The 26,584-nt window shown below is 61.9% G+C and overlaps 1 protein-coding gene across 1 annotated transcript; it reads left to right on the forward strand.

The window, feature by feature from the left end:
• The first annotated feature begins 15,337 nt into the window (after positions 1–15,337).
• ECEL1 (endothelin converting enzyme like 1) lies at positions 15,338–24,984 on the forward strand. The gene is made up of 18 exons (XM_066279853.1): positions 15,338–15,443; positions 16,367–17,254; positions 17,816–17,884; positions 17,991–18,101; positions 18,181–18,273; positions 18,426–18,550; positions 19,237–19,459; positions 19,942–20,040; positions 20,662–20,736; positions 20,943–21,046; positions 21,478–21,536; positions 21,609–21,660; positions 23,077–23,144; positions 23,343–23,467; positions 23,784–23,849; positions 24,176–24,271; positions 24,454–24,530; positions 24,645–24,984. Exons 2-18 carry the CDS (start codon positions 16,469–16,471, stop codon positions 24,742–24,744), a joined length of 2,328 nt encoding a protein of 775 aa, XP_066135950.1. The 5' UTR covers positions 15,338–15,443; positions 16,367–16,468; the 3' UTR covers positions 24,745–24,984.
• Positions 24,985–26,584: the final 1,600 nt, after the last annotated feature.

A 26,584-nucleotide genomic window follows, 5' to 3' on the forward strand; every position in this document is an offset into this window, starting at 1 on the left:
GGGTCCTCCCCGAGGCGCCTCGGGAGCGCGCCCTGGGCGGGGGAGGCGAGGGGCCGCAGCGGTGGGCTTGGGCATTAGCCGCTCTTCCCGGCACCGTCGGGCGGGGGCGAGGAGAGCGGGAGCCGTCAAGCCCGGGGGCAGGTGCACCGAGAGGGGGAGCCGGCGGCCCTGGTGCTCGCGGGCAGAGGCGGGGGCGGGCTGAGCTGGGGGGTGGCGGTGGGGGGAGAGCCGGCGGGACACAGACCGTGTTCCCGGGAGAGCTCCGTGGCCCCGCCCCAGGCTCGGTGAGCCGCGACCCACGCGCCCTCCAGGCTGAGCACCGCCCCCTCCGCCCAGCCCCCCTCCCGGGCCAGGCCCGAGGTCTTTGCCGCAGCTCCAGCCGCTTGATTCAATTAACTAATTCCCGATAAGACAGATGTGCGATTCCGCGTCGCCTGCCATTAGGCAGAGAAGGAGCGGCCAGCTGGCGGGTGGGCGGGCGGGGGCGGGAGGTGACGTCACGGCCGGCCGCTGACGTCCTGGGAGTCCGGCCAGGAGTCCCGCAGCCACCAGGCCCGCCCCCGGCCTCTGCAGCGAGTGCGTGCTGGAGAATGTGAGCGTGTGCCCACCCGTGTGTGCGTGTGCACACCGCCGCACCCCTGGGGGACGTCCTGGGCCTCGAAGATCTCCACTGGGTCCCCCGTTTGGCCCACTAGGCTGGCTCCTAAGAGTGCGACCTCCCCCTCTTCTCGTCCCAGTACTCTGTCCTCCTGGCCAGCCGAATTTTCCACTGTCCCGTGGCCCTGGCCCCGTGTCTCTTACCTTGGTGGAGCTTTCTGGTGGGTGCATGCACAGTGAGGCCCATGCATGTGCATACACACTCAGGCGCACACGCGCGCGCACACACACACACACACGTGTGTGCACACACAGGGCCTACTTGGGCACTCAAATATGCCTGCAGGATGCATACTTCCAGACGCAAGCAGGGGTGCCCAGGTGCACACAAGGGACACAGGGAACCACAGCAGTGCCTCCCAGCCTCACACGCGCACACATGCACTCACAAGTGCACACATGGGCAGCTCTTCCTCCCCAGCCCTGGCTTCAGCCCCTCCTTAGGCTCTGGACCTCCTGAGGGGGTTGAGGAAGGGGCAGCAGAGGGGGAAGGGAGGCCTTGTCAAGGACACCAGCAAGGAAAGGGGAAAAAAATGAAGTAGAAGAAATAAAATCAAAAGGCTTTTAAGGCTGCTCTCCCCAAGTAGTTGATGTCTTGGCTGCGATTGCCGGCAATGAAATATTGTGCTTTCTGATCGCTTAATGCATGGAGTTCCCAACCCCCTCCCCCCGCCAGAGGCAGTCTCCCCTCCTCCCTCCCCTCCCAGTTTTCCCTGGCAGTTTTCTGCCTCCCTGCTCCCTGAGGGCCCAGAATATGTGGTGGAGGGCACAGCTGATACCCACTTCCAGCCTGGCACTGATGCCAATGAGGGGGCTCCCGAAGCCACCGCTAGAATAGGATCCCAGCCCACAGCCTGGGCGGGAGTGGAGAGCCCAGGGTTGGGACCCCTGCCCGCGCCTGGCAGTTGTGCTGCTCTGGGCTCTCCCTGCAGAGATGCTGGGTCCCCGGGTCTTAAAGCTGAGGCACCTTGGGGCAGGAGGGGGAGGATCCGAGTGCTGGACAGGGATCCCCGGGCACCTGAGAGGTGGAGGCTCTGGGAGACTCTGTGTGTGTGTGTATGTGTGTGTGTGTGTGTGTGTGTGTGTGTGTGTGTGTGTGTAGGGAGGGTGGAGAGGTAGGGGTGGGTGGGCTGGCGGGTAGAGGTAGTCCTGGCGTAATTCTTAGCCTCTAGTTAAAAGCGTAGCTCAGTTACGGTTAAAAGGCCTGGCTTTCTGCCTCAGCTCACATTCCAGCTCCATCACTTCCTGGCTGTGACCTTGGGCCAGCTCCCAGATCCTGTGCCTGAGTTCCACACCAGGAAAGATGGAGCAAATAATAGAACTGGTCTCACAGGGTTATTGGAGGATTAAAATAGAAAATATATGCAAAGTGGTCAGCACAGGGCCTGTGCACTGCGGAGGGGCAGGAGTGAGGCCAATTATCTCTGTCATCTCCACACGACTCCGCCTCGTGGCCTGAGAGACATCGCTGCCCACTGCCCCTTCTCCTCCTCCTCGTCCTCTCCTCTCCTCTCCTTGCTTGAGGGCCTCTCCCTGCCCCCAGCAGCTGCTCACTGTGCCTTTCAGTCAGGACGGCCAAATTGGCCAGATCTCTGTAATGCTAAAAATTGGCCCATTAGCGCAGGAACATTGACAGGAGGGGAGAGCAGTGTGCATTTCTGCCACAGATGTGTGGAGAAGAGGGGCTGGAATAAGGGGCTCCAGGGCTCCCCTGGGAGCCAGCAATGGCCAGGGAATAAGCAAAAGCCAGAGCTTGGGGCTTTCACAGCATCACCTTGCATAAGCCCCACATCAGCCCTGAGAGTTTGCGCCTGTGACTACTCTCATGCCACAGATGAGGAAACTGAGGCTCGTGGATAAGAAGGGCTTGAGAAAGGTCGCTCAGTGGGTGTCAGGAAGTTGACTCACCCCCTGGTCTGAGATGCCACTCGCCTCTGGGGAGCCCCCTTTCCAGGTGTCCCGGGACCCCCAAACATGCTAGCAGCAATGTTCCAGCAGTCTCTGCCCTCTGTCCTGCCTCCTGGCTCTGGCCCATGAGGGTTTCTCACTGCACTGGGCAGCTGGCCAGGGAGTTGTTCTTGTTGGGATCAGTCATGTCCCGTTGCTCAGGAGGTCACTAGGTGACTGGAGGAAGACGGGGGAGGAGGCTCAGGGCTTCTCGCTGGTTTCAGCCCTCCCTCCTGGGTGTGCTTAGATGAGGACTGACCCCCGGGGTCATTCCCCAGCCTGGGGGCCTGGGACGTGGGACCTGCTCTCCTTGTGCATGATTTCAGATAGACCTCATTATCCCCACTTTTGGATGATGACACTGAGGCTTAAAGAGGCCAAGTGACCTGTTCACAGACAGGAAACGGTGGTGCTGGGGGGGCGGGGCTTGCTGTCGGTGTCCTATTAGGGACTGTCTAACCTGGAAAATGTTTTCATTCATTCTTTTATCCCGTAAATATTAAGTGCCTCCTAGTGCCAGCACTGTGCCCTGAGGACACAAGTGAATAAGACCACCTCGGGCCCTGCAGGCCCCGCTGCTGCAGGCAGCGGAGACCGTCTCTGCCTCGTTCCAGGAACCCGGAGTCCCTGGCCCCCTCCCGCACTTGACAGGCCTTGCCTCTTCCCTTCCTCCCTAGCTTCCTACACCTACTCACATATAGCTGCCAGTGCACTGCGCTACACGGGCACAGGGGTCACCATGCCTGCCCTCGAGCGGCTGAGGCACCTGCTCGTGGGCCTCGGGACCACTCCGGTCCTTCCTCCGCAGTCCCCAGCCTCCCGTCAGACCCCAGGCAGAGCGGCAGGTTACCTGGCTGACCCCTGGGGATGTGGCTGCCCTCTGGCCCCACTGAGTGACCGAGACATCAAGGCCAATGCCCTGGGCTGAAGAGAGGGAGGCTGGTGGGCTGGGAGGATTCTTCTCTCTTGGCCACAGTCTAGTCCTGTATCCTGAGACATCACCAAGGGCCCCACTGGGCTGCTGTATGTCCTGTACTCCAGGGCTGTGACCTCCCTGGCCTCCAACCCCGACCTGACTGCCCATCCCCAGCTTGGCTGCCATCCACAAGAGGTGAATGAGCCCCTGGAGCCAGCCGCAGCCCAGAAAACGGGGGAACGCTCTGTGAGAACGGGCAGCCTGGCCTCCATTGGGCTGGAGACATAGAGGCTCCGGCTGACCATTCTCCTACTCCAGCCCTGGTGAGGTTCAGCCAGAGGGGGGCTGAGGGCAAGGCTGCCACCAGCAGGGCAGCAAGACGGCCGGCTGCTGTTGTGCTCTCAGGGAGCTGGGCAGGGAGGAGGGGATGGGTCTGATTGCCAATTGCTGAGTAGACCAAGTCACTCTCTTCCCCCTGCGCTCTGGCTTGATTACCCAGGCCCCCGACTGAGAGGTGGTGACATGGAGCAGTTTTGCCTTTGGGCTCTGGTATCAGGCAGTGTAGGTTTAAGTACCCCCTCCCCTTCTGCTACTTCCTGGCTCTGTGCCTTTGGGCAACCTCCTTCCCCATGAGCCTGATTTCCCCGTCTGTACAATGGGAGGATGACTCTGATACCTCCTTATGGGGTACTGTGAGGACTCAGTGAGGTAAAATGCGGTGATGATGATGGTGGTGATTTTGGTGAACAGGAGGACGGGATGATGATTGAAAAAGTCAAGGTCGTAACTGGACGATGGTGATCACGCTGGACGGAGGTGATGCATTTGGAGAAAATGACAACAGAGAAGGTGGTGATGGCGGTGATCGTGATGATGATGACGGCGGTGGTGGTGATGACTTTCATGAAAATTAATATAGTGATGATGATTGATGATGACAGATCTGCAGAACATGACAGTGATGCTAGAGAAGGTGATGGTGACGATGCTGATGGTGACACGGTGGATGTTAGTGAAGATGGTGACGAAAAGGACAGGGAGATGCAACTCCTGGTCCAAATGAAGGGAGCGAACAGAGGCGGGGGTGTGCTCGGGCACTATCACCCGCCCCACCCAGCATGTTGCCGGGAGCCCACCTACCCCAGCCAGCCCGGGAGGAGGTTGGGGTCCCGCTCCTCTCCAGCCTGACTGTGGCTGGGCATTAGTCCAGACTGTGGTCTGCCCGTGTCCTCTGGGCCCCACCCAGGCCTCTAGGGAACGTCCATGGTTTCTGATGGACAGGGTGAGCCCATGGGCCCTGGGCCTTCTGGCCCAATGAACCCATCAGCAGTTGACCATGGGGACCAGAATAACAGGCATGGCACTGGTGTATGGGCCTCGGCAAGGTGTCCCGAGGCTGTGGCCCTTCCCTCAGGGCTTGGAGGAGGGTGTGGAACTTGATCAGCTCTGCGGGAAGGGACAGGTACATGGGCTGGAGCTGGCAGGTTGATACAGTGTTTCTGAGTTTAAAGTCCCCAGTTCCACCGTTGACAAGCTTGAGGTCTGGCTATTTCTTCATCTCTCGGATTCTCAGCTTTATCACTGTCCCAACATACGGGATGATCATGGAATGTACCTGGTAGTAGTTATTTCTGCAACAATCAGAAGTTGGGGGCTCAGGAAAATACCAGGCATGTAAGAGGCCCTTGGGGATGTCACTGACTTCATTCTTCTGGCTTTGGTTGGCTCCAGTGGACCGCACTTATCTCGGCCGGGTTCAAACCTTGGCTCCTCATGGGCCGGGCCAGGGGCCGGGCCGGGCACGCCTGCCACTAGGTCTTCCGGCAGGCTGACTAGGCTGCCAGGCCGCTCAGACGCCCCACCTCTCCGTCCCCTCCCTGGGCCAGGCTGTGTGGCCCTCCAGCACTCCTACCTCCTGCCTCCCCCTGCGCCCTCTCCACAGGCTGGCAAGGGCTCTGACGTGTGAAATAAAAAGGGATTTTAATTACCTCTCAGCAAAACAGCAATTAGAGAGAATCACAGCACAACAGCGGTCCCTCCTCCGCTCCCCCCGCCAGGTCTGCCTTCTTCAGCCCTCGCCCAGCTCTGGGGGAGTCTTCCAGCTCAGCTCAGGCCCCCTGGGCCTGGGTCTGGGGTGGGGGAGACAAAGGACATGAAGTGGTCTGGCTGGGGACAGGGCAAGGACGCAAGGAGCCATGCAGGGAACAGCCCCAGAGACGGGGGGCTGGCCGCTCAGGTGGGGCCCCCTGCACATCCACACCTTGGAGACATCTCCGTGTGTGCCCTGGAATTCACCCACCCTGTGTGTGTGTGAACACCCGTGCGCGCGCAAGCGTGCTGGCCGCCTGGGGCAGCGTGACCCTTGGGAGGAGCCCGCGGCGCTGGAGAGCTGCGCGGTTCCATCCGGCTTTTACAGTAATTGGCTGTGACCCTGCGCTGCAGCTCTCTGACCATGGGCCGCCCCTGCCCCAGGCCGCTGCGAGCGGGGGGTCACATCTCTGTCCCTGTGCACGGCCTGGGGCACCTGTGCTGCACTTGGGGAGGGGAAGGAGGGGATGGGGGGCAGGGAGGGATGTCCCCACAGGTGGCCTGAGGCTGGGGGCGGCAGGTGGTGGGTGGCTGATTGGAGCGGTAATTGCAGGCAGCGGGGCTCTAGCTAATGCATGTTATGATTAAGCCCCATTACTGAGGGAGGCAGCTCAAGCACGGGGGAGGGGGGGCAGAGGGGTGGGGGGGAGGAGAGGCTAGGCCCACTGTGGGGGTGCTGCATCGGTCCTGACAGCTTCTCTCAGGGGGCAGGGGGAGGGAGCAGGCAACCACTGCCACCTCTGTGGTCCCCTCCCCCACCAGAGCTGTAGAGCTGTAGCCAGCAGGAGCCTGCCCAGCTGAGTGGGGAGAGCCAGAGCTTAGAAGTGGGAGGGGCACCCCCAATATATACACCCTCTTCTGGGCAAAGGTCTGGAAGCCCCCGTTCGGTTGGTTAGGGGCCCAGCCTGCTCTGCGGAGCAGCAGTTTCCAGACCATGAATCTTGGGACCAAAGGCACCCTGGGAACCGCCCGCCTCCAAGCCTCAGTGCCAGGGAACATCCTGTCATCAGGGTACGGAGTCCAGAATGGCTGCAATGAGACAACCTCAGCTCATTGAGGGTCGTAGGTGCCAGTCCAATACCCCCTCACGCCCACTGACTGTGGGTGGGCCAGGCCAGAGCCCACTGATCCTCTGACCTGGGCCCTGGAGCCCTCCGACCTGTCCATGCGAAAGAGACCTCAGTGCCCTGCCTTTCGCAGAGGCTCAGAGAGGTGACAGCAGGACACAGCTGATGCGGGGTCAGACCTCGTGTGGCCCCAGAACAGCGATCTCCAAACAGTGTGTCGTGGATGTGAGGGCGATCTGGCTGCGACATCTGTCACCCCATTGATCGCCAGGGTTGATTCGGCTGATCTGGCTGGCTAGGCGGGTGTCCCCTTCCTCCCTCACCGCTCCATGTGCGTCCCTCCCGAAGCTGCGCGCTCAGTCGAAGAGGACGACCTTCCCCGCTAGAGGAGAGGACTGTTCTTCGGTCAAGGGTATACGAGTAGCTGCGCTCCCCTGCTGGAACCTCCAAACAAGTCTCAAGCTCCAAACAGTGTGTCGCAAGAATTTTTAAAACGTGCAACACCTGACTGTTCAGTCAGGGGCCCTCATGTCTTTCCCCTTAGACTGTCAAATAATAATTAAAAAAAAAACAAACAAAAAACAACAGCCAACAGAACAATAGCTATCTGGTGTGAATGAATCAAAATTATACCTATTTTTTTTTTTCGGTCAGATCAGCAAAAAATAGTTTTTGATTTGGGCAGGGTTGTAGTAATTAGCGTATAAGTGTCCTGAGAGGTAACGGGCTGGAAATCGCTGCCCTAGAATCCCCGCGAGGTCCCTTCCCAGCTGGGTGACTCTGTGAACCCTGTGGGGGCCTCAGAGGCTGCCCCTCTAAAATGGGGATAATAGTAGGGACCCACTCCTAGAATTGTTGTGAAGACTAAATGAGACAACTTAGCACTTAAAGCCCAGGGCCTGGCCTGTATTCATAGGATGGTTTTTGCCCTTCGACCCATGTCCTCTGTGGCCGGCAGAATTCTGAGGTGCCCCCAAGATTCCTGGCCCCTGTGTGTACACATACTCGCTCTCCCTGTTACTCAGTCAAACACAGACCTAGGAATTTTACAGATGTAATTACCTGGGCCCTTTAAAAGCTGAGGCTCTGGCCTGACCAGGCGGTGGCTCAGTGGATAGAGCGTCAGACTGGGATGCAGAGGACCCAGGTTCGAGACCCCGAGGTTGCCAGCTTGAGCACGGGCTCATCTGCTTTGAGCAAAAGCCCACCAGCTTGAACCCTGGCTCCAGCAAGGGGCTACTCGGTCGGCTGAAGGCCCGCGGTCAAGGTACATATGAGAAAGCAATCAATGAACAACTAAGGTGTCTCAATGCGCAACGAAAAACTAATGATCGATGCCTCTCATCTCTCTTCGTCCTGTCTGTCTGTCTCTGTCTATCCCTCTCTCTGACTCACTCTCTATCTCTGTAAAAAAAAAAAAAAAAAAAAAAAAGGCCCTGGCCGGTTGGCTCAGTGGTAGAGCGTCGGCCTAGCGTGCAGAGGTCCCGGGTTCAATTCCCGGCCAGGGCACACAGGGGAAGAGCCCATCTGTTTCTCCACCCCTTCCCCTCTCCTTCCTCTCTGTCTCTCTCTTCCTCTCCCGCAGCTGAGGCTCCATTGGAGCAAAGATGGCCTGGGCGCTGGGGATGGCTCCTTGGCCTCTGCCCCAGGTGCTAAAGTGGCTCTGGTCGCAACAGAGCAACACCCCGGAGGGGCAGAGCATCGCCCCCTGGTGGGCAGAGCGTTGCCCCCTGGTGGGCGTGCCGGGTGGATCACGGTCGGGCGCATGCGGGAGTCTGTCTGACTGTCTCTCCCCGTTTCTAGCTTTGGAAAAATACAAACAAACAAAAAAAAAGCGAAAAAAAAAAAAAAAGCTGAGGCTCTGGCTATTGGTGAGAGAAAGACTCCAAGCGTGACAAGGATTCGATTTCAGGGGAGATTTTCTCTTGGTGACTTGGGGGGGGAGGGGCCACAAGGCCAGGGATGTGGGCGGCCTCTAGGAGCTGAGCAAAGAACGGGTATGTTGATTCTAGAACCAAAGGAGCTGAATCCTGCCACTGCCCCGGAGCCTGGAAGAGGAGCCTGAGCCCCAGGTGAGACCCAGCCCGAGCCGGCCCAGACTGCAGCTCAGGGAGACTCCCAGCGGAGAATCCAGCCGTGCTGCCTCTGGGCTCTGACCTACAGAAACTGAGATAATAAATGTGTGTTGTTTTAAGTTGCTGAGTTTGTGGTGACTTGATACACAGCCATAGGAAATAATAACTCTCTTTGGTAGTTGAGATAAAAGGCCAGGAGACAGCCTGTCAGGAGGGGGCTTGGTGCCGGGCTGAGGGCAGCCCCGGGTGAGGCTGGCACTCGGACGAGGGACTGTGCACCAGCTGCTGGCTCCTCCACACGGGGCAGAGGGCAGGGCAGACTGGGCAGCCTGGCTTCCTGTTGGGGCCTCCTCTTGCCCCTTCAGATCTGCCCTATCACCACCTCCACAGGGTGCACAGGATGTTGGTGGGAACCCTCGCCACCCATCACCCCAGCCCCCAACCCTGGGGCGAGCTGGCAGTAAACAGAGGTGGGCATGGGGGTTCACAGTGGCACACAGCGTTGGATGGGACCTCCAAACCGGACGCCCCTGTCCTTGATCCCACAGTTCCACTCTGAGGACTCTGACAACGCTCCCCTCCAAAACACGGCCTAGAAAGAGGCCCCACCATTGCCTTCGGCTTGTGGCTAAGATCAAGTGTAGCAGGAGGCTCCGCCCAGGGCCAGGGCCCCCTGAGTCCCTCTGAGCCCTCTGTCTCCTTCCCTCTGCAGCCCTGCTCGCTCTCCTAGCTTTAATTAGCTAACGACCCCCTTCAGCGCCAATCACTTGAAATGATGAGGGAGTGCTGGGGAGGGAACCTCCCTGTAACCCTGGGGGACAAGGAAGAGGCCCTCTGGGTCCCACTGCCTTCTCTAGACTTTGCCCATCCCAAGTCTCCTCCCTCCCTTGGTAGTCCCAGGCAAGGGTCGGTAGTGTCCCTGACTGGAAGGGGTCTGTCTACCTGCCTATATCCCCACAGCCCCCGTGGCTTTATTTGCATCTTGCATTAGGAGCTTAGAGGCCTGTCACGGCCTGTCCATCAAATGGTGAACCCAAGGGGTCTGGCTGTCAGAGCTGGAGGCCCGCAGGCCTCCACCTCTGCACCCCATCACCTCTCCACCCACCATGGCCACCACCTGGCTTTGGACCTGTCAATCTGGCCCCGTCTCCAACCGCTTTGTGGTTGAGACCTGGCCACTCAAGCTGGGCAAAAAGGCCAGGGCAATGGAAAAATAGGGGGTCCCAAAGGAACTGAGAAAAAGACCATGAGGGAGGTCAAGGGCCAGCTGTAGGCCCTGGGATTCCCCCCAAGGACTCTGGACAAAGCCAGCCTTGGCACCTGCTAGCCTGGCTCACCCCGAGTCATCTCCCCCAACACAGCTCCTGGGCTAAGGTCAGAGCTGGGCTCTGTGTTGCCTTTGCTTTGGTTCCGAGGGCCCTGTTTGTCCCCCTGCAGAGCTGTCGTTTCTGTCCCCAGCCCATAGTGTGCATGTCCCTGAGACCCTGGATGCAGCAGACATGGGTTCGAATCTCAGCTTCAGTACTAGTGAGCTGGGTGAACTTGGGCAGCTTCTCTCCTTCTCTGGATCTGTTTCCTCTGGTGTAAACTGAGGCAACAGCACAGCCCCCTTGGGGGGCTACTGGGAGACTCAGTGTGGTGAAGGAGGCAGAGAGCCTGACACAGCACGGCATCTAGGGGGTGCCCACACAGGTCGCTGTGGGTGTGCCACTCATGCTGTGGGAGTGCCCACCCAGACTGCAGTGGGGCCTGCTCCCTCCAGCCCAGGCCGTGCGGCAGGCTCCAGGCTGGGCTCCCCAGGGGCACCCATCCCTCCCTGCGGGGAGAGGCCCTCAGTCAGGGTCCCTGGGTGGGGACCAGGGTAGCCATAGGATTACCAGGGGATTCTGGGAGCTAGACACAGACCTAAAGAAGGGCAGGAGGGGGGAGCAAGGCATTTAGACTAAGGGGGTGGCTTGAACAAAGGCGCAGAGGTGAGGATGCAATCCCTAGTGGAGGAGGGGCACTCGGGGGACAGGAGCCAGGTGGCTGGACAGGGGTCTGAGGCCACACGGGGGAGGACTCGGAAGCCATGAGGAGGGGCAGAGAGGGTGTGGGGCAGGAATGGGCAGGATGCAGCCGTGCTGTGGGGGGTGTAAGGGGGAGAGACCCCCTTCCTCTGGTAAGAAAGGGAGGACTAAGGGCCCGGGGTAGGGAGGACGGAGCAGGAAGGGGCAGAAGCGAGAAGCGAGAAGCCGTTCTAAGGCCGGGAAACCAGGACTCGGTACCAATGTACCCAAGGCAGAAGAGGAGCAACGGTGAAGGCTGCGCTGGTGTGCAGCGACCGGGACCAGAGGGCAGACTCGGGCCACGGCCCTCCCTGGGCACAGCCTCCCCTGGACAGGGCTCCGGAGCAAGTGAGAGGCAGGACACCCTCAGGATTTGGAGACCATACAGGTGTGATCAATCCAATCAAAGTGTCCTTTAGTTAGTAACAGAGATGCTGAAGACCCCGTCTGGGGAAACACTGGTGTAGACCTATGGGGACAAGGCACCAAACAGTATGTAATGTATGTATGTATGTATGTATGTATGTATTTAAAAAAGAGATTTCCACAAGAGCCTAGATGCTCACCTGGGCAGGTGTGTTGGTGGAGGTGCTGAGCGTGGTGTAAAGCCTGACCCTGACCCTGGGGGATACTTAGCACAGAGGATTCCATGAGCCACCCCCTGTGGTGTCCGATTGGTCCACATCTATCGGATACATTGTCTGTGCCAGACTGTGGGCTACACAGTTGATCGAGGGGCAGGAAGTGTAGCAGGAGCCCACGGAGGGTAAGTCCGCAATCCGCAGAGGCTTCCCCAGACCAGACAGCAAGGCTGACATCCCAAGAAGAATGAGGGGCAACTAGCCAACAGAAGAGGTGATGGGACAGGGGTGTTCCAGGTAGCTGGAACAGTAAGTGCTAAGCCCCTGAGCTGTGTGGGAGCCAACTGAGTTCTGGGAATTGAAACTAGATCAGAGTGACCAAAAGGAGAAAGAGGTAGAGGTAGGGGGTGGGCAGAGAAGGACGGGAAAGAGCCCACTGCCTTGTGGGCCATGTTAGGTGTGTGAATTCTATCATGATGAATGGGGGGGGGGGAGGTGCTGGGAGCCAGAGCCCAGTGAGGAGGCCAGGACAGCCGTCCAGGCTGGAGATCCCATGGCATTGGGACCTAGCAGAGTGGCTCAGCTAGGGGTCTGTACAGGGGAGACTCTTAAGACCAGCCCAGTGAGGTCCAGCAAGTTTGGGGAGGAGATGGACCAGGCCCGGGAGCCTTTGAGGTGCAAGACTCTGATTTAAGCAGAGCACAGGGCCCACCCCTCCCTAGCCCTGCGCCTGGCCAGGAGCCGAGCCACTGCTCAGGCAGGACTGATGGGTACCCATTAACCCACTCTGGCCATAGCAATGGGGGCACAGCAACAGGGCAGAATGAAGGCACAAGCTGAGCGGTGGGGTATGTGGGCCTTTAGCGTCCCCAGGTCTGCTGTGGGCACCCAGATTTCCAATAAGAGCCTGAGTCAGCAGCAGAGTGGCCGCGTCGTGGCTCCAGCCCTCGCCACCCCCTCCCTGCCACCCCAGCCACTTGGGAGAGTCATTTCATTCCTCAAATTAAAAATCCATTCTGTGCCGTGAATAATAGATGGGAAGAGCCTTGGGAGGCCGGGCAGAGAGCTGGTGGGGGGATGTTTTCCAGGGCACAGAGAGACCGCAGAGCTACCAGTGCTGGGGAGAGAGGGCTGGCTGGGCGCTGGGGGGGGGGGTGTCTCTCAGAGCAGAGGCAGGGCTCTGGCTCAGCTCCCGAGGGGGTCAGGCAGTAGGCAGATGGCCCAATCAGTCCTCTAACCTGGGCATGCCAAAGAGGCACACAAATGCATCTGAGCAGGCCTGACCTGTGGTGGCGCAGTGGGTAAAGTGTCGACCAGAATGCTGAGGTCACCGGTTCGAATCCCTGGGCTGGCCTGAGCAAAGTACATATGAGAGCTGATGCTTCCTGCTCCTCCCCCCTTCTCTCTGTCTCTCCTAAAATGATGGTAGCCCCCACCCCTTGGAGTGAAGCACCCAGCACCTCACTTGGTGAGAGCTCAGTAGGGGGTGTCATCAGCATGAGGACTGCTGTGCCCAGTGGGTTGGGACTGCTCTGCACCCCACCCAGACCCACATCCTGGCAGGGGGGCTGGGGGCTGGGGTCTTGGCCATGGTCAGGGAAGGGGTATAAGTGAGGGGTTCGGGAGCTGACCAGAAGCCCTAACCCCTGTCCTCTGTATCCCTCGGGCCTTCTTCTTCCAAGGCAGCTCTGGCCCAGGCTCCCTCGCTCCTGCCCCCCCCCCAAGCTGGGGCATCCAGGGGCCCCACTCAGGGCTTGGCTGGAAGCTGCTGTGTCCAGTCATTCTCTTGTCCTCAGGGGTCACCTTGACAATGTGTGCGTGTTATTGGGGGGGGGGAGAGGATGGAAGAGCTCCAGAAGCCTCAAAAAGAGAGTGAGGGAGCTCCACTCACCCCGAGAAGGGGTGGAGGAGCGAAGGAGACGAGGCCTGCTCGCTCTTATTGGTGGGCGTGTAGGGCCACTGGGACTGAGGGGTCATGGGCCCATCCCGGGGTGGGGGCCGGCTACTGAGCTCAGGGCTGGGTGAGGGGCGCGGTGCTGCACAGAGCAGGCACGCTGGAGCCTCCCGGCCCAGGAGTGGGGTGGTGAACAGACAGACCGGTCCATGGCAGCTGGGTCCCCGAGAGGCACGGCCAGGAGAAGGTTCAGACAGCTGACCCTGGAGGCCGGAGGGTCTAGGAGGGCTGAGGGCCTGGGCGCCCACCCCGCGGTGGCTGGGCACAGGGTCCCTGAGGAAGCATGTTTGCCTTTGCGCCTTTCTGCTTTCCTGTTGGAAGACAGTCGGCTCCCTGAGACAATATCCATTTTTATATTTCTTGGAAATTTCACGGCATTCATTTCGGGGAAAATAAAAGCTGTCATTGCTGGAGAAATGATACCAATCAGGGCCTGAAAAGGCTGGAAAATTATCCTCCTGAAGACAAAACGTTGAGGGGGAAAATGCAGATTAAAAGCACAAAGAGCCACTTTGCCACCGCCCTGTCCTCCCCTCCCCCTCCCCCACGGAATCACCGCATTTTACATAATTCCACCTCTCTTCTGTAGAATTAATTGGACCCAAGAAGAATGTGAGGGGCAGACGAGGACCCTGGGATCGCCAGAGATGGAGGCAGAGTATGCAGAGTGATGGCTCAGAGAAGGACAGATGGACAGACACGAATTAGGCACACTGGGGACAGACCTGGCCACTCAGGGCCAGAGGCCCAGTGGCTGGGCTGAAGAGAAGCCCCAGCGAGGGGACGGGGCACTGGGTCCTTTGAGTCCTTGTTTTGTCATCAGTTCTAGCAGGGGGGTTCCACGGCAGTCTTAAGCTGTCAAATACTGTTCAGGCCAGCCCTGCAGGCCTGGGAGTGCTGGTGCTCTGTGGGGTTCCCGGCCAGGGACCCGGGAAGCAGAGGAGGTAGCGAGGGCAGGGCAGAGGAAGCAGGGACTCCAGAAACACAGTAGCGTTCATCCAGAAAGCTCAGCGTTCCCTGTGCCCCGCAAGGGCCAGGCTCTGGGTACCGTGGTGAACCAGGCAGAAGGGGGCTCTGCCCCGGAGGCTCCAGGCTGGGAGCCGTGGCAGGGAGGGCCCACATTAGAAAGCAAGTTGTAGGGGAAGAAGGTAGGGCGTGGATAAAGCCATGGTCCCCCCCACTCCTACCCTGTCCTCCCACCAGTCCACATACCAGGGTCCTGGCGCCCGGGGCCTGCCTGAGGACAGGCTGCAGGACAGAGCAGCAGCCTCCCTTTCTGTCTCCAGCAGGGTGGGCTCTTCTTCACTCTCCAGTTCTTCTCTTCCTCTCTGGCAGGGGGTTCCTGAGCCAAACGTGTCAAGACCAGTCAAGGCTCAGAATGAGGGGCACTGTCTCATCCCTGAGGCCCCCCCTTCCTGCAGCAGCCTCCAGGGCTCTCCCTCCACCAGGCCTGGGGGAGGGTTGCACAGGCAACCAAAATCATAGACGTCCTCGGGGAGGGCTGGGATGCCGGGGCTAAACCGGAGGACCAGGAATCCCCTTACTGAAGTCCGCTCAGCGCCCGGCGCTGTAAACGCACATCCTGCAGCTTTTCCGAGAGTCCTCCTTGGGCGCTCGGTGCTCCAGGCCTGTGGGCTCTGCTGGGACGACCCATCTCCAGCCTGAGCCCCTTACTGACGGGCTGGTGGGCAGCTCTGAGTGGGGGCATGGGATCGGGGAGGGAGAACCCCTTCCTGAATTAGCAGGAGCCCTCACTCTTTCCGGGACGCAGTTGCGACTGGAATTCCCCAGCCCCGAGTCGGTGCAAGACCCTCGGGAGCGTGTCCCCGAAGCAGTCGTCCCCGTCCCCGAGCTGCCACCAAGCTGACAGGTAGCCAGGATGGAGGCAGGAGGAAGGAGGGGGCGAGGGGGGCGGGCGGAGGAGGGTGGAGCCGCCCGCGCGCCCCCTCCCTCGGGGCCGGCGGGCTGCGCAGCGCGGCGCGGCGGCAGAAAAGGCGGCGGGCGCACGGAGAGAGCGGCAGCCGCCCCGCTCCGGCTCCGGCTCCGGCTCGAGCTAAGGCTCGAGCTCGACCCCCGCTGTTCCCGCTCGGCCCGGGCGCGCACCTGATGGGTAAGTGGCACTCGAGTCTTTTCCTGCCGCGACCACCAACGCAGCCACCTTCGCTGCCGCGGCGAGCCTCTGGGCTTTGTCTGCGTCTTCGCAGTTCTGGCTCCGGCTGCGGCTGCGACTCCCGGGCTCGGCTCTCCTGCTCCGCGGGCTGCGCGGCGCAGCGCGGGAGGCTCAGCGCCCAGAGCTCCGGGAGCGCGGGGTCGGCTCCCTCCGCGCCAGGGGTGAAACTTCGCCCAAGTTTGGGTTCCGGGGAGAACCTGTTGAAGCCGGGAGTAGCCTGGGACGGTACTGGGTCCAGGTTCTTAGGGCCGTCGGGGGTTCCTCACCCCTTTCTGGGCCGGACGGCGCGCTACGCTTGGGAAAGAGGCTCGAGGGTGGCCCTACTGACATCCGCGAGGGCAAAGTTTGGTTTTCCAGTCGCTTTCGTGAACGTCTAGTTCCAGTAAGGGAGCGAAGGCGGCTTCAGGGTCCGCATAGACGAGCCCCTGGCCGCGCCTCCTTTCTCCAGCCTCTGCTTCCCCCCTCCCCCACCTGGACTTGGCTGTAGTAGGTCGTGAACAAGAAAGGCAAAAGGAAGAGAAACAGCCTTTAATTGAAGGCCTACTACGTGCCAGGCCTTGTGCCGGGTACTCCCAGTTTTCCACCAGAGGCCTCCCAACCTGCCACGGGCATAGGTGTTCAGGGAGAGAGAAACAGGTCAAAGGACGCCACTCTGCAAGCAGGAGGTGGTGGCCACTCGGAGCCTTCCCCTTCTCTCGTTCTCCCAATGGCGCAGGGAGGCCTGCCGCTCGGCCTGCTCGCTGTTGGGGACTCGGGTGACTTTCAGCCTCTGGATCTAGGCCTGCATGCATCCCTTTCCTTTGTGCTTGTGGGCCCCGTCGGGTCCCAGTTCCTCTCTAACCCTACGCCTACCCTTCCTGCAGCTGCGGCCCCGAGGGCCATGCGGAGGCCAGCCAGGAGGCCGGCGGCCGGGTGCCTTCTGTAGCCGAGATCGCTAAGGACTGCGGGGTGGTGTCAGAAGCGCCATGGAGGCCCCATATTCGATGACTGCGCACTATGACGAGTTCCAGGAGGTCAAGTACGTTAGCCGGTGCGGCACAGGGGGCGCGCGCGGGACCTCGCTGCCCCCCGGTTTCCCGTTGGGCGCTGGGCGTAGCGCCACCGGGGTCCGGGCCGGTCTGCCACGCTGGAACCGGCGCGAAGTGTGCCTGCTGTCCGGGCTGGTGTTTGCCGCCGGCCTCTGCGCCATCCTGGCCGCCATGCTGGCGCTCAAGTACCTGGGCCCGGGCGCAGCGGGCAGCGGCGCCTGCTCCGAGGGCTGTCCGGAGCGCAAGGCCTTCGCGCGCGCCGCCCGCTTCCTGGCCGCCAACCTGGACACCAGCATAGACCCGTGTCAGGACTTCTATTCCTTTGCGTGCGGAGGCTGGCTCCGGCGCCACGCCATCCCCGACGACAAGCTCACGTACGGCACCATCGCGGCCATCGGCGAGCAAAACGAGGAGCGCCTAAGGCGCCTGCTGGCGCGGCCTGCGGGCGGGCCGGGTGGCGCGGCTCAGCGTAAAGTACGCGCCTTCTTCCGCTCGTGCCTCGACATGCGCGAGATCGAGAGGCTCGGCCCCAGGCCCATGCTGGAGGTCATCGAGGACTGCGGTGGCTGGGACCTGGGTGGTGCCGCTGAGCGCCCGGGAGCCGCAGCGCGCTGGGATCTCAACCGGCTGCTGTACAAGGCGCAGGGCGTGTACAGCGCCGCCGCGCTCTTCTCACTCACGGTCAGCCTGGACGACAGGAACTCCTCACGCTACGTCATCCGCGTGAGTGTTCCCGGCGCTACAGGCTCCCCTCTGGCGGCCAGGGACCCGAGGCGCACGGCCCCCGCATCCCAGAGACCCGCGCAGAAGGGGAGGGGAGAGGAAAGGAGGGGAGCGTGTGCTGGCAGAGCACGGGAGGAGGGCACAAGTAATTTCCCTCGAGTAATTGCGGTGTTTAGCGGAGCCGCGGGAGCTCCAATTTTCCAGCCGTCTGGTAGGCTGTGAGAGCACGGAGGAAGGTGTGTGTCCTGGAGCCCTGTGGGGCTGGGGCAGGCCGGATTCCGGGGCCCCCAAATGGCCCCTCACAGGTGGGGAAAGCGAAGGCTTGGGGGGTGCGGGGTGGGGGGATTGGGGGCGGGACCTCTTCTCAGTTCCAGGCTAGACCAGTAGGGGTGGGGGCTTCCACATCCTTTTCTCTGTATAGATGGAATGGTTATTGGGTTACTGTGTTTGTGGCCCTAGGCTGAGACAGTGGATGTCTTACCTGTTTGGACATTTGAGTGAAATTCAGTCTGTTTGCCTGAACTTGGCTTGTTGACCTCTGACCCCCAACTCTCCCCGCAGATTGACCAGGATGGGCTCACCCTGCCAGAGAGGACCCTGTACTTAGCGCAGGATGAAGAGAGTGAGAAGGTGTGGGGGCCTGGGGTGGGCTTGCAGGGCAGGCCCGGGGCTACAGGAGGCACGGACCCGCATCTAGCACTGACCCCCACTGTTGACATGGCCTGTCCTGGTGCAGATCCTGGCGGCGTACCGGGTGTTCATGGAGCGCCTGCTTAGCCTCCTGGGTGCCGATGCTGTGGAGCAGAAGGCCCAGGAGATCCTGCAGCTGGAGCAGCAGCTGGCCAATGTGAGCAGGTGGGCTGCCGTGGGCTGGGTGGGGGAGGGGACCGCCAGACAGGGCTGGGTCAACCCGCTCTCCGCTCCAGATCACAGTGTCCGAGTACGATGATCTCCGCCGGGACGTCAGCTCCATGTACAACAAGGTGACACTGGGACAGTTGCAGAAGATCACCCCCCATGTAAGTGTGGTCTGGCCCTGGTGGGGACGGAAGTCCTGGATCAGCCCCTCTCCAGGACTCCTGGGTCCTCTTGCTGTATCTCCTGGAACCCCTCCCCGTCTCCCGTGGTCCCTGCTGCACCCGGCCCCACTGTGCCCACCCATGCCCCACAGCTGCAGTGGAAGTGGCTGCTGGGCCAGATCTTCCAGGAGGACTTCTCGGAGGATGAGGAAGTGGTGCTGCTGGCCACGGACTACATGCAGCAGGTGTCCCAGCTTATCCGCTCCACGCCCCGAAGGTACAGCTGCCAGTCACCCACCCCAGGCCCCACCCCTGCATCCCAGGTCATCTTCTTGGTGAGCTTTGAATTTCCACCGCCAGCTCCGTGCAGGAGCCACACTGGGGAGGCCTGTGAGGAGCACTGGAGTGGGAGTCCTGGTCCCTAAGTTCAGATGTGGCTTTCCTCACCTCCTCTGTGGAACCCTGAGCAGGGCACTGAGCTTCCTGAGCCACAGTTTGCTCATCTGGGGACAGGGAGGCTTGAGTGGGTCTGGATGTCAGAAAGGGCAAGTGTCACCAGCACTCTGTCACCCCAGGATCACCTTGGGGAAAGCCTCCCTGCTCTCTGCCCACCTTGGGGAGGAGCAGAGGCCCCTCAAGGCTAGCTCTTAGGCGGCCAGTCACCCGAAGTGCCCCTCTCCCACCCCATAGCAAGGTGGCCCGTGACCCACCACCATCGGGTGCTCTGCTCGGTGGCCAGAGGCACGTCCGGCTGTGTGTGGAGCCAGCCCTTTTCCCTGACTAGGCCGCTCCAGGCTCTGCCTCCACGTGCCTGGAATGACCCTCTCTCCTGGGGTCAGGGCCCAGGAGATCCTGCTAGGTCCAAGCCCAGCCTTGGGAGCGTGGGTGGTGCCGGTTGGTGCTCTCGGTTAGCCCAAGCCTGTGAGCCTGTCTGGATACCCAGCTGCTCTACCTGGCCCTCAGGATCCTGCACAACTACCTGGTGTGGCGCGTGGTGGTGGTTCTGAGTGAACATCTGTCACCGCCATTTCGAGAGGCGCTGCATGAACTGGCACGCGAGATGGAAGGCAGCGACAAGCCCCAGGAGCTGGCCCGTGTCTGCCTGGGCCAAGCCAACCGCCACTTTGGCATGGCTCTTGGCGCCCTCTTTGTACATGAGCACTTCTCAGCCGCCAGCAAGGCCAAGGTCAGGCTGCTGGGCTTGGGGTGGGGGTGCTGCCCTGGGCTTGGAGTCCTTGCACAGCCTTGGTCTGAGGATGGGGGGCCCTGCACATCCCCCTGCAGCCTGAGGCAGCTTAGGGCTCTGCCCTCTCTGAGGTTCCATGCTGCTTTCACCAAGCCTTCTTCTCCAGGAAGCCTACCTGGTTTGTCAGCCACAGGAGGCCCTCCCCACCAAGCTCCTGCCCACCTTTCTCTGCCATGCTCAGGAGGCATGGCCTTAGGAAAATATGTGATCACTGCTGGGGCAGTTTGGCCTTTTCCAAACTGGGAGTTGTTTGTTTTTTGTTGGGGCACAGGATCTGGGTCCCCACCGCCATGGTCTCCCCTTGGTGCTCAGCACCAGCCCTGAGCCTAGGAAGTGGTGCTGAATGATTAGGGACCCCTCATGCCAGGTGCTGGGACCCAGAGCTAAGCCCTCCCGGTTGACCCTGGAGGCTGACCCTGCAGGTGCAGCAGCTGGTGGAAGACATCAAGTACATCTTGGGCCAGCGCCTGGAGGAGCTGGACTGGATGGACGCCGAGACCAAGGCGGCTGCCCGCGCCAAGGTGACGCGCGGTCCTGTCCTTAGTTGTTGGTTCCACACTTACCGAGCGCCTGTCATGTGCCTGACAGTGGGATAAGAAAAAAGACAAAGATGCTGGCCCTGGCCGGTTGGCTTAGTGGTAGAGCGTCGGCCTGGCATGCAGGAGTCCTGGTTCGATTCCCGGCCAGGGCACACAGGAGAAGCACCCATCTGCTTCTCCACCCCTCCCCCTCTCCTTCCTCTTGGTCTCTCTATTCCCCTCCCGCAGCCAAGGCTTCGTTGGAGCAAAAAGTTGGCATGGGCGCTGAGGATGGTTCCATGGCCTCTGCCTCAGGCGCTGGAATGGCTCTGGTTGCAGCAGAGCGACGCCCCAGATGGGCAGAGCATCGCCCCCTGGTGGGCATGCTAGGTGGATCCCGGTCGGGCGCATGCAGGAGTCTGTCTGACTGCCTCCCGTTTCCAACTTCGGAAAAATAAAAAAAAAAAAAAAAAAAAAAAGACAAAGATGCTGTTTATGGAGTTGGCACCACCCAGCCCGCTGTCCTTGATCCTTGAGCCCCGCCCCTAAGCTGGAACTAGAGTTTTCTTCTTGGTGGGTGTGTTACCCGAGGCCCTGGCCCACTCACTGCCCTCTCCACCGCAGCTCCAGTACATGATGGTGATGGTGGGCTACCCTGACTTCCTGCTCAAACCCGAGGCCGTGGACAAGGAGTATGAGGTGGGCCTGCCCCCGGCCTGGTTCTGCCCATCATGACCAACTGGGCTTCTTCGGGCTCCTGGCTGAGAACCCAGAGAGCCCGCCGCCTCTGCAGAGAAGGGGCTGCAGCCAGCCCTCAGCTGGTGGACCTCAGGGGGGCCCGTGGCCGGCATGGCTTGGTCCGGCCTCGCCCGGCCTGCTGCTGAGCGCTGCCTGTCCCTGTGCAGTTCGAGGTCCACGAGAAGACCTACTTCAAGAACATCTTAAACAGCATCCGCTTCAGCATCCAGCTGTCAGTCAAGAAGATCCGGCAGGAGGTGGACAAGTCGGCGTGAGTGCCTGGCCCAGAGCTGGGGCGGGCAGGGCCGTGCCATGGGGAGTGGGCACCTTTCCGAAGCCAGGAGGCTGCTGGGCAGACTGCCTCATGCCATGCTGGTGCGGGGCACAAGGCCTGGGCAGGTCGTGGGAGGGGTTTGTTAGGGTTGAGGATCATCAGGGGTCAGCCTGAGGAGGCCCAGGACACGGCTATAAGCTGGACCACAGAACAGTCCAGAAGTTGGCTAGGAGGTGGGGGTGTAGGGGTGTGGGAGGTGGAGGGTGTGGGGTGTGGGGATGTGGGGGTGTGGGAGGTGGAGGGTGTGGGGATGTGGGGGTGTGGGAGGTGGAGGGTGTGGGGATGTGGGGGTGTGGGAGGTGGAGGATGTGGGGAGGTGGGAAGTGGAGGGCGTGGGCCCTCCAGGTGATCTCAGCTTCCTTCCACAGGTGGCTGCTTCCGCCACAAGCACTCAATGCCTACTATCTACCCAACAAGAACCAGATGGGTAAGGGGTGTGTCCTGAAGGGGGTGGGGTTTGCAGGTAGCAAGGTCCCCTGCTGACCACACCCTTCTTTAGTGTTCCCAGCCGGTATCCTGCAGCCCACCCTGTACGACCCTGACTTTCCACAGTGAGTACAGAACCTGGCCTTGTCTGCGAGGTGGGTGAGGGCTGCTCAGACTGCTCCCAACCTGGGCTGGGTCCGGGAGCCATGGCATCTGTGGCCCCTGGCTCCCGTAGTCATAACTCATCCTTGGTTATTCAGGGAAATGTGTAGGTTTTTCTTCTTTCCTTTTTAATGTTCCCAGTGCCCTCACCTAGCGTGAGGTTTCCTGGGGTGTTTCCAAAGTGGAGTGACCCCAGTGATGAGGAAGAACGCCCAATTCCATGTACCTGAGTCTCCCTCCCGCCTCCCTGCCACCTGTCTCCTCCCCCAGCTCAGTTAGGAGCGTATTTCCTAAAAGGCAGGTGCTCTTTTGAATGTGCCACAAGGAAGCTGAGGCAGGAGTGCCCCGGAACCAGGCAGACACCACTGTGGCCCCCCTGGGTGACCTCCTAGCCTGGCCAGGGCAGCCGAGGCCTCCCTGGGTGACCTCCTAGCCTGGCCGGGGTGGCCGGGGCCTCCCTGGGTGACCTCCTAGCCTGGCCGGGGCCTCCCTGGGTGACCTCCTAGCCTGGCCGGGCGGCCGGGGCCCCCCTGGGTGACCTCCTAGCCTGGCCGGGGCAGCCGAGGCCTCCCTGGGTGACCTCCTAGCCTCTCCGGGTGGCCGGGGCCTCCCTGGGTGACCTCCTAGCCTCTCCAGGCGGTCTGGGCCTCCCCGGGTGACCTCCTAGCCTGGCCGGGCGGCCGGGGCCTCCCTGGGTGACCTCCTAGCCTGGCCGGGTGGCCGGGGCCTCCCTGGGTGACCTCCTAGCCTCTCCAGGCGGCCTGGGCCTCCCTGGGTGACCTCCTAGCCTCTCTGGGGGGCCGGGGCCTCCCTGGGTGACCTCCTAGCCTCTCCGGGTGGCCGGGGCCTCCCTGGGTGACCTCCTAGCCTCTCCAGGCGGTCTGGGCCTCCCTGGGTGACCTCCTAGCCTGGCCGGGGCGGCCGGGGCCTCCCTGGGTGACCTCCTAGCCTGGCCGGGTGGCCGGGGCCTCCCTGGGTGACCTCCTAGCCTCTCCAGGCGGTCTGGGCCTCCCTGGGTGACCTCCTAGTCTGGCTGGGAGGCCGGGGCCTCCCTGGGTGACCTCCTAGCCTGGCCGGGAGGCCGGGGCCTCCCTGGGTGACCTCCTAGCCTGGCCGGGCGGCCGGGGCCTCCCTGGGTGACCTCCTAGCCTGGCCGGGCGGCCGGGGCCTCCCTGGGTGACCTCCTAGCCTCTCTGGGGGGCCGGGGCCTCCCTGGGTGACCTCCTAGCCTCCCTGGGTGACCTCCTAGCCTCTCTGGGGGGCCGGGGCCCCCCTGGGTGACCTCCTAGCCTGGCCGGCCGGGGCCTCCTGGGGCCTGGGCAGCAGCGAGGGCACTTTCAGAAGGCAGGTGGGGCTTGACGCTGCTGCCATGGGCCCAGGTCTCTGAACTACGGGGGCATCGGCACCATCATCGGGCACGAGCTGACCCATGGCTACGACGACTGGGGTGAGGCCTGTGGGTTGAGGAGATGGTAGGGGAGGGGAAGACAGGCAGTGGGGGGCAGGGTGGTGATGGACTGACTGAGGCCCCACAGGACCCCTCTGTCCCCATGACCTAGTGGGTGGGGGAAGGAAGGAACTCAGTACCCAACCCGGGCTCTGGGGGTGAGGGTCAGTCTCAGCCCAGCCTGCCCGCTCCCCACAGGGGGCCAGTATGACCGCTCGGGCAACCTGCTGCACTGGTGGACAGAGGCCTCCTACAGCCGCTTCCTGCGCAAGGCCGAGTGCATTGTCCACCTCTACGACAACTTCACCGTCTACAACCAGCGGGTGAGGCCCCCCGGCCTCCCCCGGGCCCAGCTCAGCACAGCCCGGGAGCGTGCACACCTGAGTGCACGCACACGTGTGAACAAACCCTGTGCGGGTCCCTGCACGTGCGCCCAGGGTGCGTGCGCACTCACGCGGGCATGTGGATGAGCTCGCACAGACTCACGAAGGCCGTGGGGCTCAGAGGGGTTGGAGTCCCTCCCAAGCCCGCTGGGAGAGAGAAGAGGAGGGCAGGGTGGGGGGTGGGCAGGGCCCAGGGTGCCAGGCCTGAGGGAGCTCTGAGGCCCACGTGGCCCCTGGCCTTTCCCTGTCTCGGCAGGTGAGTGGGAAGCACACACTTGGAGAGAACATCGCAGACATGGGGGGCCTCAAGCTGGCCTACTATGTGAGCTGCTGGGACCTGCCTCTCAATCCCTCCCGGGGAAGGGTGGGCGCTCATGGGGCCTCAACCCGGGACGAAGACCCCTCTTTCTATCTCGTTGTCCTCTGGCATGGGGAGGTTCAGGGTCCTTGGAAAAGGAGAGACTCCCAGGCCCTTCATTTGGAGAGGAGGGCTGCCTGGAGGGGGTGGCACCAGCCTGGGGTTAGCCTTACTGGGAGGCAGGAGCGGGGCCTTGCTGTGATAGAGGTGTGCAGAGCTGGGGCTGGCCGGGTGGGGGTGGGTCAGGGCACCCCTCTGTGGGCCTCACCGCTCATGCCCGGCTCCCCCAGGCCTATCAGAAGTGGGTGCGGGAGCACGGCCCGGAGCAGCCGCTGCACCGGCTCAAGTATACCCACAGCCAGCTCTTCTTCATTGCCTTCGCCCAGGTGGGCTGCGTGGGGGCTGGGAGCAGCCGGGAGTGGGCGCAGTGGCCCTGTGGGTTCTGATAGGAGCTTAAGGCCTGGTGTGCAGGGGGTTGTGTGTGTGGGGGAGGGGCAGGGCTTGGGTCGTGGGGACACCTGGCCTCATCTCCCACCGTCCTCCCCTTCCCCCCCCCTCCCGGGCCCAGAACTGGTGCATCAAACGGCGGTCACAGTCCATCTACCTGCAGGTGCTGACCGACAAGCACGCACCTGAGCACTACAGGTATGCCCACCAGCCTACCTGGGCCTCCTCCTCCTGGTGTCTGGGATGGGAACAGGGATGGGGGGGACGGCACAGCTGGGACCCACATTCGGTGGGTCTCTCCTCCCACCCCAGGGTGCTAGGCAGCGTGTCCCAGTTTGAGGAGTTCGGCCGGGCCTTTTATTGCCCCAAAGACTCGCCCATGAACCCCGTCCACAAGTGCTCTGTGTGGTGAACCGGCCGCTTGCCCACCCACCTGCACGCCCCACCGCCCTGCACGAATTGCCTCCTGCCGGCTGCTGGACCTGACCCTGGCCCCGGTCTGGGTGCCCCCCACCTTCCCAGCCCATCCAGGACCCAGCCTCGTGCTGTCCCTCACTTCAGGGGGGACCAGGCGCAGGGGCGAGGTTGGGCCCCAGGAGGGCCTGGGGGCGGATGCCAGGGTGCCCAGACCTGGCTCTCGGTGGCCAGAGCCCGTGGCCAGGCCCCAGCTTTGCTGTGTTCTTGCTGCTATGTCTGATCAATAAAGCTGCTGTACAGTCACCTCAGCCTCTTCAGGGGCCTGCAGTGGGGCCCTAGAGACCTTCTTGTCCCCTCCCGGCGACCTTGGCTGAGCTGCCTCTGTGCTGCCTCCCCGGGCTCTCTTGTCTTTTTCATCGACCACCTTCCTCCTCCCCCCTTCTTGCCACGGTTCCTGCCCAGCCTCGTGGGCGCCAGAGCACCCAGCCCCGTGAGCTGCACCCCAGTACGATGCTGGGCTCCCTCCCCCTGCAGAGCAGAGGGGTGCCACCTCGCCCTCTCCCCCAAGAGGAGTTTCTGTAGGGACCTGCAGCCGGTCAGCAATCCTGGGTCTCGGGAACCCGGACCCGCACTTACGTAGATGTGGGGACCGGGCCAGGTGCCATGGAGGCCGCCCTGCCAGCCTGGAGGGGTGGGGGTTGAGGAGGTGCCTCCTGTCAGGGATGGGAGGGCAAGGAGCTGGAGGACCGTCTCTTAGGGCAGCCCCCTGGACCATCCAAGACATCTGCCATGATGGAGGCTGGCGGACCACCTGCCCTTCCTCTTTGGGTCTGTTTCTTTGAGTCCAGAGCTGGCCTGGAGGGGTCAGCCCCTCCCTGAACCCTTCCTGGTATGCCTGTCCCCATCTCCTCCCAAAGTGGGGGTTCCCTTGCTGGTGCAGTTCCTGGTAGGATGCTCAGGGAGTGTTCCCCTCTCAGCCCGAGTGAAGTTTGAAAAGCCTATTATCCAAGCCTCAGGCACACCATGCTCAGTGATTGAGAAACTGAAATGCACCAGCCATGGCCAAGTGAGCCACAATGGAGGGGAGGGGATAGGATGGGAGGGGAGGGGAGGGGAGAGGAGGGGGCCTCCCAGGGAGGAGGCTGGACCCCACTGGAGTGGCCAAGTTCCCCGAGGGGCAGGGACTCTTCCTCGGGAAAGGGGAAAGGCAGCAGAGGCCACACTGATCAGTCCAGGGCATACAACCCTGCTCAGAGCTGCCTCTCAAGGGGTGAGGTGGAGCCCACAGGGGTTAGGCCACATCAAGTGCTGAGATGAGCCTGCCTCAGTTTCCCCTTGCAGCCCCTCCCCCCCGGGCTGGGCACTCACGTGTCACTGCCCTCAGGCTGCTGGGGCAGAAGGACAGTTCTCTCCTCCCCTGACCTGCCACCTCTGGGGGGGGGGGCTGGTGTCTGGGGCCCTCTGAGCCCCACGCCCCACCCAACCCTCTGGCCTGGGATCCTTGCCCTCTTGTCCCCACCCTGGGGTCCCCAAGTTCCCTAGGTCCCCCACAAGAACCATCCCTCCTGTCCCCATCTCCCTGCTGGCTTAGGGGAGTCCTCAGGGCCTGGGGTTTTGAGGGTGAGCGTCCAGAGGCCTGACCGGGTCGTTTCCGCTCTATGGTGAGAAGTGCGGGGAAGTCTGGACACCCTACCCTTTCTGTCTGTGCCCAGCTGAGGGGCCTACTGGGGCACGGACATGCAGGGGAAGGAAGGCAAAGGGGCCTGAGGGTGGGCGCAAGGTTCCTGGCCTGGAGGCCTGTCCAGACCCGGGGCCCAGGATGCCCTGTGAGCCTC

This window comes from Saccopteryx bilineata, chromosome 5 (genome assembly GCF_036850765.1).
Source record: "Saccopteryx bilineata isolate mSacBil1 chromosome 5, mSacBil1_pri_phased_curated, whole genome shotgun sequence".
NCBI classification, from domain to species: Eukaryota; Metazoa; Chordata; class Mammalia; order Chiroptera; family Emballonuridae; genus Saccopteryx; species Saccopteryx bilineata.

Excerpts from the sequence above, each read along its gene's own strand:
- ECEL1 (XM_066279853.1), top strand. The coding sequence starts at position 16,469 with ATGGAGGCCCCATATTCGATGACTGCGCACTATGACGAGTTCCAGGAG. Across the intron at positions 17,255-17,815 it reads CCTCACGCTACGTCATCCGC|ATTGACCAGGATGGGCTCAC; the intron begins GTGAGTGTTCCC and ends CTCTCCCCGCAG. Across the intron at positions 21,661-23,076 it reads TACGACCCTGACTTTCCACA|GTCTCTGAACTACGGGGGCA; the intron begins GTGAGTACAGAA and ends CCATGGGCCCAG.